A 15018-nucleotide genomic window follows, 5' to 3' on the forward strand; every position below is an offset into this window, starting at 1 on the left:
TCGATCCAGCAGCGTCTTCAGCGATCCCTGGCTGGCTTCTGCATCACATCCCCGGGCTAAATTGATGTGATTTGTGAAGTGTTGGTATACCTGGGAGGTGTGGCTTGACGGGAAATTTAAAAGCAGATTACATTGTAATCTGCTTTTAAAACATTGATCACAGTAAAAAAGTTATAAAAAAAATCCAAATAAAAAATAATAAATCCAAAAGTTTATTCTATTATTGTACCCTTTTTTTTGACAAATTTTGAAAAAAAATAAATTTTTTCATAAGGTTTATTTTATTCATAAATTTATTCATAAAATTATTTATAATTATTTATTATATTATAATTTATGATTTGTGTTTCAAACTATCATATCTGGGAGTTATTCCTAAGAAATATAGGCCTAAAATATTAAACAACAAATTTCCACACAAAACAATGTAATGCTTTTGACATAAAAATACGGATATAATTAGAACGCCAGGGGGGTTAATCTACTTACTCTGCTGATTGTTAGTGTGTTTTAAATTGGGCAAAAATATTGGTGTCCCCCATTCCAGGAGATCTCATATACATATGATGCCTAAAATGGGAAGGTTGTAATTAGCTTCATTCTATATTTTATACGTTCACAAATGGGTAGGTATAATGGTAGCAATATAGGAGATGATAATAAATGGATGCTTACCAGATTGTATATATTTAGAGATGCAAGAAAAAGTTCTTACCAGAATTTTCTGGGTCCTAATTTGCTAAGGCTTTAAGGATACTAGCAAAAGTACAAGGCAGCAAGAGTGATGAGTCCCGGCTCTTATGGGCGAAAATGTCAGCGTTCAGAAGTGTACAATGCACGTGTACTTTTATATACTTTGATAGGCATGTGTCTACACCCATAGGGGGAGAGTATCCACGTTCGGAAGTGTCCAATGCACATGTGCTTTCATTTACTTTTATAGGCATATGTCTGCACCAATAGAAGAAAAAGTATCAGTGTTGAAGAGTGTACCATGTACGTGTTTTATCAACGATTTGATAGGCTTTCAACCCATTCTAGGTGCCGGTGGGGAGGCAGCGCCAGAGATAGTCGATCTGCTCTGAGGCGATGCAAATCATACGGGGGGCAAAACTTGGGTTCCCCAGGTTTCACCTAATAACCTCTCCCCATATTGGAAGAAAATTGTTCCATACTAGTGTTAGGAATTTTTTAAACACATGAAAATGTGCATGATTTAGGAAGTATGACCGGTTATAATATATGGTTGGTCAATAGTAATAAGGATAATGATAGGAATGTTTGTATGTGTGTATAAGAAATATAACAAATTATGATGGGTCTATGATATTACGGATCAGAGTGGGGGTGTGTGTATGTATGTGTGTGTCCATACCTTCTCTATGATGTGTTATAAGTGTATGGACAATTATTTAGTTATCTGGGTTTTAGGATAATGATAGATAGGTATTGGTGAGTCAGTGTTCGTATCAATGATTAAAAAATAAGGAGCTCTGTCGTTGCGAAGTATAGGTCAGCATATTATATTATATATATGAAAAAGTTGTTGAAAAAGAATATATCAAATCATTACAATGTTTTCAACAGTTTTTACATAGTAAATGATCATGTGATTGCCAAAATAGGGGTCAATGTGTTGCAATTATATATCAAAAGAATGTATCACATTGTTACAGCGTATAGGTCAAATTATTGCATAGTACTAGTCATTGGGTTAAGACAACATAATATCAAATAATTACATAGTATACATCATCAGAGTGATTTCAATATCAATATTAAACATAGATAAGTAATGTTAAACAATATTAGAACAAAAATTTAAATGATATAATATATTAATATAATAAATAGTATACGACTTATTTGTGTTAGTGAAGTCTTAAGTTCCACTTCCTATACCAAGGGTGTGTATTTGTATTAATGTTTTGAGAAATCATAGTGGCATAGAATAGCAGTATTTGAAGCATCTAATATATTTAAAATTGTGTATCTATAGTAATTTTTACTTTTTTATACCCTATGTGTTCTGATATAATATTAAAGTCAATGTAATAGGTAGTAATATTGTACCACTCATATAATACAAGGAATCTCTTAATATGTCTGTTGTAAATGTGATTTATATGTGTGCATTTGGAGATTTCTCTTCAACTAATAGAATGGTACTGATTATGAATTTAGGGTAAAAACTTAAATTTATTTATTGTTATGGCTACAAATATATCTTATAGGAATGGTTTGAATGTTAACATGTCATTGAGCCCTGCAGGGTTGTTGCTCCGAAAATGGTAATCTATTTGGTTTCTATTTGTAGGAGTTTCCTGTCATGGTCTCCACTAATGTGGGTCAGACAGCTTAGTGTTTGATTCAGCGGCTATACGTTCGAATAGCCTGATATTTTTTTTTTAATTCGAACACCATTAAAGTCTAGTGGAACTGTATGTGACTCCACGGGCAGTGACACTGACAGGAAGATTCCCACGGCTGTGTTCATTCGGACAAGTCTCCCCATTCATTATCTCTAGTGCTCTGTGATTGGCTGAGGAAAGGTAAACCCTGATGACAGCTCAAGCCTCATAAGGATTTTCCTTTCTTCAGCTAATCACAGAGTACTAGAGGTGAATGAATGGGAAAACTTGTCCTCATTTAACCTCTAGTGCCCGGGGATCCCACACTGACAGGAGGATGCCCACGGCTGGCAATCATCCTGTCATTTTGGGATAACCTGTAAAAAAATAAAAGTTAGTTACACACTTTCAATAAATTACTTTAACATTAAAGTCTCTTTTTTTTCACACATATTTTTACACACAAATTTGCGAAGTCGAGTCCCATGTTTTTCTGGTCGGGTCTATCCGAATTCAAACAGCCATATTCAGGTGAAATATAAGGACAACCGGAATTCGAACACCAACACTACTTTCCACCTCTAGAATTTACAGGTGGATTTTTCAGGCCAAAAAGGTCAGTACTTTTTGGTTGAAGTTGTACTTGGTGCCCACGTGGTGTCCAATAGGGGTAATAATTTTTCCTGTATTTATGGAATATATATGTTCATATATTTGTCTTTATAAAACATGTTTTGTTTGGCCTATATAGAACGCTCCACATATACATGAAATTAGGTAGATTACTCCCTGGGTTGAGCAATCTATGTATTGTGGAGGTCTGTGAGTTTGACCATTGGGGAGTACTATAGCTTGTCCTTCATGTATCTATTCGCATTTGTGACCACATCTGCAGGTACCTTTGATTTGGATCCTTGAAGTGTTTCTTGCAGATAGGTCTTAAAAGTGGCTCGAGCCTATATGATCTTTCAATGACTGAGATTTCCTGTAGGTGATTTAGGGTTTATTTACAATAAATATTTTAAAATTGGGGTCTGATAAAAGTACATTCCAATTCTTTTAAATTATGTTGTGGATTGTTTTATGGTATTGGTTGAATGTTGTGATGATCCTTGTTGAATGTTGTTGCTTCATTAAAATATACATAACCAAGTATGTTTATGTATGTATTCCTATATAACAACATTACAGAATGACCTTATATAATCATTAAATATATGGATCACATCCTTTGAACATATTCCACTATGTTCTACTTAGCAACTAACTGTATGTATTTGTTCAAATTATGGTATACTGGGTATACTGTGATTATTCAATTTGACTTGACTTGTTATGCTGTATTTCACCGACTTTGTAGATATAATATAGTATATATTTTTTGTTAATTATGGTATATACTCTCTTTTTAACCATTTAGTACATACTCTTGTTGCATACCCCCGAGGAAGCCCTGTGGCGAAACGCGTCGGGTAACAAGATATCAGCTACACTTCTAAATGTATTTCACCAAATTCATATATTGTATATATAATATTGTATATTTTCTCACAGATTTTGTTAATTATAATGTGGCGAAATGCGTTGAGTAACAAGATATCAACTACGCTTGTTAAGTGCCTAAAGAAAAGCAACTTTTTTAGATGAGAGCATGTATGTCTAGTTTAGCAATGCCCATTCCATGATAATACAAATGGAGGGGCCTAATTCTATTCACTAAAGAAATGGTATTGATGTATCAACAGAAATGTTATTATTATCCCTTTTTGGAAACTTAAATGCAAACACTTTAAAATAGCCTGCATGCCCTTTACCTTTTTATTTACTACCTTTAATAACATTATTTAAAAAGGGTGGCTATAAAATGTTGAGTTACAACACATAGAAAGTGGGAAAGCTATTTTCTTTTAACTTATGCCTTATACTTTTTTCAACCTGACTTACTATGTAACTAAAAGCAGCGGTGACACCATCTTTGCACTATACATAATCTGTGCACAGTGCAGATGGACACAAAATGATTGCAGATACAAGACCAGTCATCCTATACAAAAAGACAAAGTGAAAAGCCTTAATACTGGAAGCTCTTACTTATTGCTGCTTATATCTAGGAAAATTACACAAAGCACACCAAGATTCAAATAGCAATACACATGGATCTGTATGTAGACAATATTTGCATATCTCAGAATTCAGTTTTAAGGTTTGTATAGATAAATACTATATCTATATATATAATATCCATATTATATATATATATAACACTATGGGATCTATTTAGAAAGCAGTGAATCTGATATTCATTGTAGAATTTCAATTACTGCCACTGAAACTTATAAAAACTGGAAGATTCTTCACCAAAGAATGTTAAAGTTAATGATATATTGACTGCTTTTTTATTAGACCTTTATGTTTAAAATGCATGCTATGCTTTCTAATTCTTTCCAGCAGACTACAAGTGCACTCAATAAGATTTTGCAGCCTTTACTAGAAGATGAACAGAGGGATATATTCCTAATTTGTTCCATTCAGCTTTATTTTTAACTCAGCAGCAGTCTGAAAGTAGAATTTGTTTACAAATGGTAGACTTTGAATAGTGCACCATCTCTTTCCTGCAAATTTTGTAGTAACCGCATCTAACCGATGAAAGCAAAGTAAGTTATTATTTTACATGTTATTATGAACATAGCATTAAAAATAAAATGCAAAAATACAAGGTCTGCTACAACAGTCATAGCAGTAATATAGCTACTCCGATCAGTATAAAGAGAACAGCACATATCAATATAATGCCAATAATGGAAAGACTTGTAATAAAATGTAACCTTACTTGTCATGGGATGATTTGCTTATTGAAGAGATATTATCACAATCTGCAGGAGATTCAGTGTAGTACAATGTAAAGGACAGAGAATTTATCAATTCTCTTCTAACCTCCCAACTGCATCTCATGTCAGTGGAACCATCATATTCACAATTTAAATTTTGAACTATAACTTTGTGATCTGTAAACAAAAAAAAGTTTTACTTATTTACATTTTTAGGTATTATTATTTCTTTAATCTAGAAGTCTTATTTTACATTTTTTTAGCTTGTTTTGTATTTTATACATTGAATATTTTTCTACCCACTGGTATAATTGTAAAACAAAAATGGCTTGTCAGATACTAGATTTGGATAAGGTAACCGTATTTCTCTTGGCGGGCCAGCTGTTTCCTGACACACGTACATAAAACCACACAGGGTGTCTGGATGTTTCTATAATGGCTTCAGCTGTTACAATGCAGGTAGACATCAATAATTACCATATGGTGGGTAAGCCAGAGTCCAGAATTTCTTAGTTTTATTGGTGGGATCTAAGTTAAGATCTAAGTTACCAGTAATACATACCTTAAAGAAGAACACTAAATTCAGCCAGATAAGCAATATGCCTTTGTGTTACCATGCTGTAAATGTGTTCAAAGCAGTAAAAGCTTTTGTGCCTACTAAAGTATGTCTCAGTATGTAAATGGTTTCCCTGGCAAACTCAGCAGTTAGCATAATTAGTTTCACCATGTGAGTCGTGGCAGCATCTCTAGGACGCGTCTTCTCTATCAGTGCTGTAGGCTGTACATTTTCTAAATGCAAAGAACTACTTTACAAAATAGAAAAGAACATTTATGTCTGCAGAAATACAAGGGATGCCATGTGAAAGCCAAAAATAAGGTAAGTTTGCATTTAAATACTGCCTCAAGAGGCTCTTTATTAAATTTAAATTCACAAAGCCTTACCACTACCTACCTAAACCCGGTTTAAATCTGCCGAAACACCCATATTTTTCAACTACAGCTATTTTGCTCAGCCCACTCCTTGGGGAATCTTGGAGTTGGGACTAATAGTGGGTATGCTTCACAGGTTAATATTAGACATTTATGATCTTCCACCGTTTCCCCACATGACTTTGGCCCAATCAATTTATTTTATGACAGAGGCTGCGGGCCGGTGGAAATCTAAACACGGGCCACAATTGGCCCCCGGGACGGAATTTGGACATGCCTGATCTAAGCCTAATAATTAAAACTGCTGCCTCTGCACTCTTTTATGCCAAGCTTCCCAACTAACTGACCAATTGTCATACAGAGCACCCTTACTGATGGATGCAGAATGGGAGAGGATTTAAAGCCCAACTCCAGCATTGGTGATCCAAAATCTGCCACTTTATGATTAAGCTCGCTAGCTGTGTATAATCTAATTCTGGAAGCATATGTAAAATTTAAACAGTGCTACTAATACCTTGGAAATTTAACAATGAGTGTATTGTTTTTTTTGGTTTGGATAAGGCAAACTTTTTATACAGTATGTAGTAGGCAGCCTTTTGATGTATCTTGTAAAGCTAGGAATTTTCCTTTGCCACCTTGATTCACATTTTTTCCACAGCAAATTTACCATCTTGATGTGATAGAATTGGCAGGATTTATTTGCTGGTTGTCATTCAAAGCCTGTACCTCTATATTATACCTGTACCAAAATTGGCCAATATCTCAAGAGACTACAGTTCCTTACAGAGTGAAAGCTGAACACTGGTCTGGGTGTGATGTTAAAGTAAAGGTGAGAGAACAATTAGGTGAAGAGACATTCAGTGAAACTTTATGATGATAGTCATGATATGATAGTCTTTCAGTGCTAAATGTCCCATGCTTAAATCTACTGTACCTATCTCTGATTGTACTCTTATGGGTGTTGTTGGTACACCATGGCCAAAAGTCCTGCATTAGTGCCTCCACAGAGTGTGTAAAAGCATTATTCATGAAGAGAGATGGTCAATACACACATGTACTTTAATTAGATGTAGAAATGCTGTTCACTGTACTGTACCTCCAATGTTTCCCAATCTTTCCTGTAGTATGTGACCTGGTACAAAAGAGATGCAGAAGAGTGTACATTTTTTGGCATCTTCCAGGTAAGACTGATTTTGCCATTATCAGACTTTCGGATCTTCAGAGTCTTTGGCGGTGGCAACCGAACTAAAGGAATTATTTTTAAAAATGGAAATTAGTAAATTTGTTACTTCATCCCTTACAAAACATTACCATGGCAAGAAACATTTCTCATCACCCTTTATTAAAGCTAAATGTTAGCCACTTTTTTTCTTCTTTTAAGAGAAAGTGAGGGAGCACTAGGACCTCTGATTTGGAGATATTCTCTCTCATTTTCTGTCCTGTTAGTAGCAGTTACACTTCAAGGTCATTGTTTAATTTAAAGTTTCTTACCTTTAGATGCTGGTAGTATGCAACTCTCTGCATGAACATCCCATTCTGGTATGAAGGAGAAGCTTGTGTTTATTGAAGAACTGAACCGCTCATTAAATTGACAACTCATTTGGACTTTCCCACCCTCCTGGTACTGAGAGTCGACAGGATTGCAGCGATGTCTAAAGCTGCTGTTATGTTAAGAAGAAAGAAACAGTTTTAGAAGACAATTTGTTGTACTTGTTTCATCAACATGTGCCGTGGTGTCATGGGACATGATGGGTTTTCCTAAAATGAAAGGGCAGCAGAAACTGTTTGTTTTCATACTGTCTCTTTCTAACTTAACCAAATCCATTTGTTAGGCCACCTAGGTTTGCCCATCATAGTTTTTCTTCTCCAGTCTTGGAGAGCTTTGATAAATCAGCCGCAAATTATTGCAAATGAATATACCCCACCATAGATTTATGCATATAAATGCATTGTGGATATACTTTCAGGAAGAGAGAACAAAGGGATAACCTCATTGCCATATTTCTGCTTCTACAGTGTCAGTTTTGCAGGTATGTTTTATTTTTTATAAATCTAATGACCACAGAACGGAAGATTGGGGAATCTTTAGCAGAAACATAAACCATTGAACCAACCTAGGCATAAAAATGGACACCCGCTTACATCAATAATACAATTTTAGTTGGACTTGGCCTCTCTTAATTTATAAGTATACCCATTGTTTGTTTAAATTAACATTACTCTGAGTTTTACTGTTAGTTAATATACAGAAATACCTGTTCAGATTATTCCAGTGGTAGAGGTTCATCGGAAGTATTTTTCGCTCTTCCAATATTTCCTTCCAGTGACATATCCAATGTGTTTTGAAGTTATTGACACAACTTAAGGAATCAAGGGGTTGTAAGCCTGAAAAAATAAGGTTAGAATACATGTTTAAATTTACACTATGAAGCAATGATATATTACATGGCACAGCCCGCTATTCCTTAAAACTACTCCCAAGGCATCTGTCTTTCCTTGTTGGTGGACTCTCCAAAATGAACCCATGCTCATGGGCAGCTCAATGTATGATGCCGGGATGTGCCGTATATCTCAGCATCTCCCAAGCTCCCATGTGCATGTCAATGAAGATGGTAAACGAGGGCTGCTGGAAGTACAAACATCAGGTACTTGTTCATGTAATTTTGTGTATTTGTATTTTTGTTTTTGGATAATTGTGTGATTTGGGTTTGTTCTTTGTATTTTCCATGCATAAGATTAATATATGTCTCTATGGTTATAGACTTTTCCTCTCCTTCCTCCTGAAGAAGCGGATTTTTTCAGCGAAACACGTCGAGAAGTAATTCAGAATTTAAACCCTTTGGGGGTATTCTGTAATATACTGATGGTACTGGCTTTAAAAGTCCCGCTTAAGATTTATGTCTTTCATTGCATATCTTTTCCCAAGATGGTAAACGATCTGGAAGCAGGAAGAGGAACAAAAGAGAATGATGGCCCCTGAGACAGAAAAAGGACAGGACATTGCATATAAATCATTGCGAACAGGCAGTTGGGAATATTTTATTGCAGGGTATTGCAGGGTATTGCAGGGTATTCCCTGTCACTTCTGTGACTAAAGACCTGCCTGGTCAAAGTTTAGGACCAACTGGAAAACTGAAAACTTATGGAAAACATCAAAATCCAGTACTTACTGTATATAAATTATTATATATATATATATATATATATATATATATATATATATATATATTTATGTGTGCGTACGTATGTACTGTATATGTATATCAACCCAATCAAAAACTTCAGTGTGTCAAAAACTCTGATTAATACATTTTTCCTAAATAAATCATCAGGGTTTATTCTAATAAAGCCTTGTATAGATGAAACCTGACATAAACCTCAACATGGAGGAGGCTAACCTAGTGCTCTCTATGCCATAGGGCTACAACCGACTGTAAACACGGCAGATTTTCGCCCGATATTTGGCCGATGCCGATTATCGGGCGATAAAAATCTGCCGTGTGTATGTAGCTTAAGGCCTTATAGCATAGGTGTAGAACACAAGGCCGAATTTAGCCCGTCTGGCCGGTTTATATGTCCCGCAGTGACTGTGCTGCATCCAAGCGCCTGAAATATGCAGGCAGGAGGACCCCTTCTCAGAAAGCTAGGTAGGAGCAGGGCGGTCCATACAGGTGCCTGACCACGCTGCAGGCAGAAGGACCCCGTTCCCAGAAAGACCCAGCACTAAGCACGGCTGTACCAGAGTCCCGATCCTGCTGCCAGCAGTATGCTGCTCCAGGTATGGAATCTCAGTGGGATGATAGCAATGTCTCCAGAGACACCGGCCTCCACCTCAGCACAGTCACTGCCTCCCCTCACATAGACCAGGATAGGTCAGGTACACCGACCTCAGAAAAAGCTGCTAACAACAAAAACCAATCACTCCCAAAATGTCCAACAAGAGAAAAGTGCAGAAGGGAGACAATTTAATGAAAGCTGGGAAAGTGAATGTTCATGCTTCACGTAGACAAGCGTGTTCTTATTTTCAGGTTAATACACGAGGATGGGGTGTGATATTGTGTCTCAGGGTGAGGAAGGATCTATACTTCTACTAACACTATGGATCTGAATAAAGAGTTCTGCCTGCCAATTAGCCTGTGTTTTAGATATCAGCCCCTTATGTGATTTGAGTTTGACACCCCTGCTTTATAGGATTGATTGCACTCATTGAGATTTCCCAAACACTCTGTATTGGTGACATTTGCACTAGTCCAGAATTTGAGGGGAGAAATTCTGGACTAGTGCAAAGTGAGCAGTAAAAACAAACAGAGAATCTAACCTTCCGTTCTAAACCTCATCCTTCTAAAACTGACAAATAGGTTTTAACTGGGGATACACTTTTTTTTTTAGAACACTTTAGCTGTCCAGCATGCTAATTAATGAAGCCAGGGTCAGTGCTTTATAAATATTCGTAAGAATAAATCCAGTGACACAATTGAATACAGGGAAAAACACATATAGGTAATTACTTTTCCCTGTTTGGATTTCATTTTGTCATAATACCTTTTTGAACTGTTTATGTGTTTAAAACATATATTAGTTCACTGCATCTGTGTTCCAACTCAGCCATTTAGATTTGCTGTCTGATTGTAACAGTTATAAATTGCCAGTATTATATGTGGAATATTGGGCCTGATTTATTAAAGCTCTCCAAGGCTGGAGAGGATCCAACAAACCTTTAATATATTTCTTCAAAGTCATTAGCTATTTGCTAGTAAATGTTTTGAATCCTGGACCAAATCCATTCCAGGTTTACTGGATCTCCCAGCTCCCAACTGGTGAAGGTCTATTCCCTCCAGCCTTGGAGAGCTTCTTTTTTATTAATATTGGCCAGGTCTGGAGCAATCCTCAATTTGTTGCCCGGAAGCAGGATGGAGTGCCTGGCCCACTCATCCCTTTCTAAGACACTCCGGGCCTGGATCCCAAATAATAAGCTGCAAATCAGCAGTGACACAATTACTAATGACTCCATACAGACCCTTTAATCCATTTTCCAGGTGAATTTGAGGTAGTTGATGGCAAATATCCTCTGAATTTGGCATCACATGTTTCCATCTATCCCAAAATGTTCACAAAATTTACAATGGCCACATGTAAACACGGGCCACATTTAAAGCCCAATACCAAGGGGCCCATGATATAACTTACTAAGCTGACTTTGTTAATATTATAACAGTTGACAAGGCAATAACATGAATTTGGGCTAGGGTCATTGGAATCATTAATGTAAGTTTATTTTTGGTGCAAGAACAGGTCAGCAATAGTTCAGTTAGGTTGAATGCCTTTCTATTCAATGCATTTTGTGGAATGGTGACATTTTCCTGAACTGCTTCAGGTTATGCCTACATTATGATTATATACAGTGCATTGTGGAATTCCTCTTTAACAGTTGCCAAGGTTAAAAAAGAATTATACATGAACACACCTTGTGTTGCCTGAAGGTACAGCAGAGTAAGGATTGGCAAACGCACTCCGTGGAGACTCCATGGTGTCAGCATTTTTGTTTCTTCCTAAAATACATAAAGGATTATTATTATACTTATGTACACCCGGGATCACAGATTAATTACACAATATCTGTAAACACTGAGCAGAAACGGGAACAGTACAAGGTGTCTCGCTATGTGCTTAAATATAAGTGTGTATGTTCAGAACTCTTTATAAGAAACTTAACATTTTAAATGTATTTTTCTTTTTAAAATAAAGTAACCAACCTTAAAAATAGCAATACTTTGCCATGATGAAATGAAACATTACATAAAGTAATATGTACATATACAAATTACAGTAGTAAAAATGATTCTTAAGCTTCAAAAACCACCAAGCAATCCCCAGTATGAAAATAGCTTTGACTCACTGGAATAATATACTACCAGATCTCTATCAGTAAAACCAACAATTTTTTTTTTTAGAGAAATGCTTTTGTTAGAGAAATCTCAGAACATGGGTTATCTGTTCCATCTACATAGACCTATGTATGGGAATCCAATAGGATTTTGCATTAGAAGTCACAGCAAGATTTTATGGCTAAGGTGGCAGAGCTGAAAACTCCTGCAGGAAAATCTCACCAATGAAATCCCCAAGGGGTATGCGGACAACAAAACAGCATCTGTTTCCCTAATCACAACAAATTATGTTATTATTATTATTATTATTATTATTAATAATAAACAATATTCATATAGCACCAACATATTACACAGCGCTGTACATTAAATAGGGGTAGCAAATGACAGTGACACGGGGGGAGAGGACCCTGCCCCGTAGAGCTTACAATCTAGGAAGTGAGTGTTATTCATAACATTATAATGCTCTGCCCTACTATTACTAATTCCATGATTACCTGTGTAGCCATAGAACAATCCACATTTCCAGTAAAGTATTCAAGTGTTGATGAGTTCATGCAGCAGTTTTGACGTTGCAGCTTACCAATACCTTTTTGCTATAGATTGGTGGACAACATCAATGACAATAATTCTAAAGATTGGTGTTTCCTTCTATCCATTATAATGTGTTATATCTACCCCACTTGCACAGTTTTCTTGTTACCTGTTTTCATCTCAGCGTCCCGGATACTCCACCGGTTGCATCCATATACATGGTATTTTCCATCCAGTGTAAATAAGTGTGTCTGTGTGTTACAGAGAAGTGACTGACTCCTTTCCTGTGTGTTGTAACCCCTTCTGGGAATAGAGAAGTAGCTTTCTGTCCACATTTATAGATGTAGTAAGAAAAAAAATGATCACTGTATGGGGACTTCCATGTCCTTATGTGTCCATATTGACCCACTGTCCTTTATGCAGAGTTAAAATAATGGACTGGAACTGTTAGTAATATCCTGGTAAGCAAGAGGTTAATATATTTTTACTGGTGGTAAGTTCTGTTTGGGTTAAGTAGTGATCATGTATGCTATGGATGCTATGGATCTGAATTTTAGTAGTAACATAAGAGCATACCTATAACAAAACCACACTACAAATATATATATATATATATATATATATATATATATATATATATATATATAAATGCTCATTTAAATCTTTCTTGGCAAGATTTTATTTAAGGTATAACTAGATAGAAATAAAATTCAGGCATAAATTTTGAAAAAACCCTGAAAACAAATCAATTTAGTTGTACAAATATTAATCCAAGCTCCAACACTGATTGCTTAAGTATTGGCCTGGCCATAACAATTCCCACACTGCGCTATTGATCCCCCAGAATAATATATTAGGACTGAATGAGCTAAGGTGGGGTGTGGATTAGTGCTGGTGTTCGAATTAGGGTTGTCCTTATATTCGACCCGAAGATGGCTGTTCGGATTCGGATAGACCCGACCCGAAAAACACAGGATTTTCGCAAATTCATTTGTAAAAAAAATGTGTTAAAAAATCAATGTTAATGTTAAAGTAATTTATTGAATGTGTGTGATTTGTGTAACTAACTTTTATTTTCTTACAGGTTATCCCACAATGACAGGATGATTGCACAGCCGTGGGAATCTTTCTGTCAGTGTGGGATCCCCGGGCACTAGAGGTTAAATGAGGACAAGTCTCCCCATTTTTCACCTCTAGGGCTCTGTGATTGGCTGAGGAAAGGAAAACCGTGATGACAGCTCAAGCGTCATCATGATTTTCCTTTCCCCAGCCAACCACATAGCACTAGAGGTGAATGAATAGGGAGACTTGTCTCCATTTAACCTCTAGTGCCAGGGTTCTTCTCAATGAATGCTGCCATGGCCGGATTCATTGAGAACAGTGTGCGATCCCCGGCACTAGAGGTTAATTAACCTCTAGTGCCCCAGGGATCACAAACAGGAGTGAATCCCTCCTGTTATATATTCCTCGATCTTCCGATGGTTTCGTAAAATCAGTTCACCGAAAGTTCGAGGAAATTTTCATCCTTATTCCTGTATAGAGTTTTTCTATCGAGGAACACAGGAAACTCTATCCAAGAACACATTCAACTAGTAAAGGGCTGCAAGAGCAATCAGGGGAGCGGAGCTGTTAGCTCTGCTACCCTGATTGCTCTTGCAGTTCTTCACAGTCCCGAAAAATAACCAGAATTTTTCCCCTATTGACTTTAATGGTGTTCGAATTTGACGTTCCATCACCCAAACAATACCCCTCTATTCGATCGAATAGCTGTCGAACCGAATAGTGAGATATTCGACCAATACTACTGGATGGATGGGTTGTTGCCCTAACACCATGTAGAGAAAACTTTTTATGGGCATTAAGATTACATTTAGCAGTCACTATCATGGCAGGACCTGTTGGTTATGTCTTGTACTGCCCAAATGCCTTGTAATATTTGAACTTAGAAACACTGTTTTAGAGAGGATGATCTATTTTTTCTTACATTATACTAGACCAAACAGGAACAAACTCAGTTGAGTTAGCAGTGGCATACAAAGTTTTATAACCCACATTTTCAGTACAGGAAGCATCTGACACATTATTAATGTGAAGCAAAGATTTCATAGATACTACTGTGTCTACATGTCATTAAATGCAAGAACATTTTATAACTTTGCTATATGCTCAATCTCTTTTTAATGAAAATTACACAAAACACAAAGAGACAATTTATTCAATTTAGGTAGTTAATTGGTACTAATATCTCAAAGCAGAACTGGTAGCTTTTGGAGTAGCTGTAAAAATTCTTCTGAAGAGTTTAGTTTTAGTGTTAGGAAATATTTTGGAGGTTAGGTATGATTACAACTTAGTAAAGTTCTGTTTTCAAAGTTTGTTCCTTGTCCAAAATTAGTTACAATGAACCCTTGCTTCCCTCTCAGTTATGTGACTTTCAGTGAATGCGTAGGGACACCTACACAAATGTCTCAGTTTATGCTTGTTCTTGCAGGA

The 15018-nt window shown here is 36.3% G+C and overlaps 1 protein-coding gene across 1 annotated transcript in view; it reads right to left on the reverse strand.

Moving 5' to 3' along the window:
• Nucleotides 1–12566, reverse strand: part of CSF2RB (colony stimulating factor 2 receptor subunit beta) — a gene marked incomplete in the record, with an annotated part of 27746 nt that extends 15180 nt beyond the window's left edge. The window contains 6 exon segments of the mRNA XM_072421241.1: nucleotides 5182–5363; nucleotides 7176–7354; nucleotides 7601–7770; nucleotides 8365–8494; nucleotides 11574–11658; nucleotides 12492–12566. Coding sequence (XP_072277342.1) covers nucleotides 5182–5363; nucleotides 7176–7354; nucleotides 7601–7770; nucleotides 8365–8494; nucleotides 11574–11658; nucleotides 12492–12551 — 806 coding nt within the window.
• Nucleotides 12567–15018: the final 2452 nt, after the last annotated feature.

Source organism: Pyxicephalus adspersus, chromosome 8 (assembly GCF_032062135.1).
Source record: "Pyxicephalus adspersus chromosome 8, UCB_Pads_2.0, whole genome shotgun sequence".
NCBI classification, from domain to species: domain Eukaryota; kingdom Metazoa; phylum Chordata; class Amphibia; order Anura; family Pyxicephalidae; genus Pyxicephalus; species Pyxicephalus adspersus.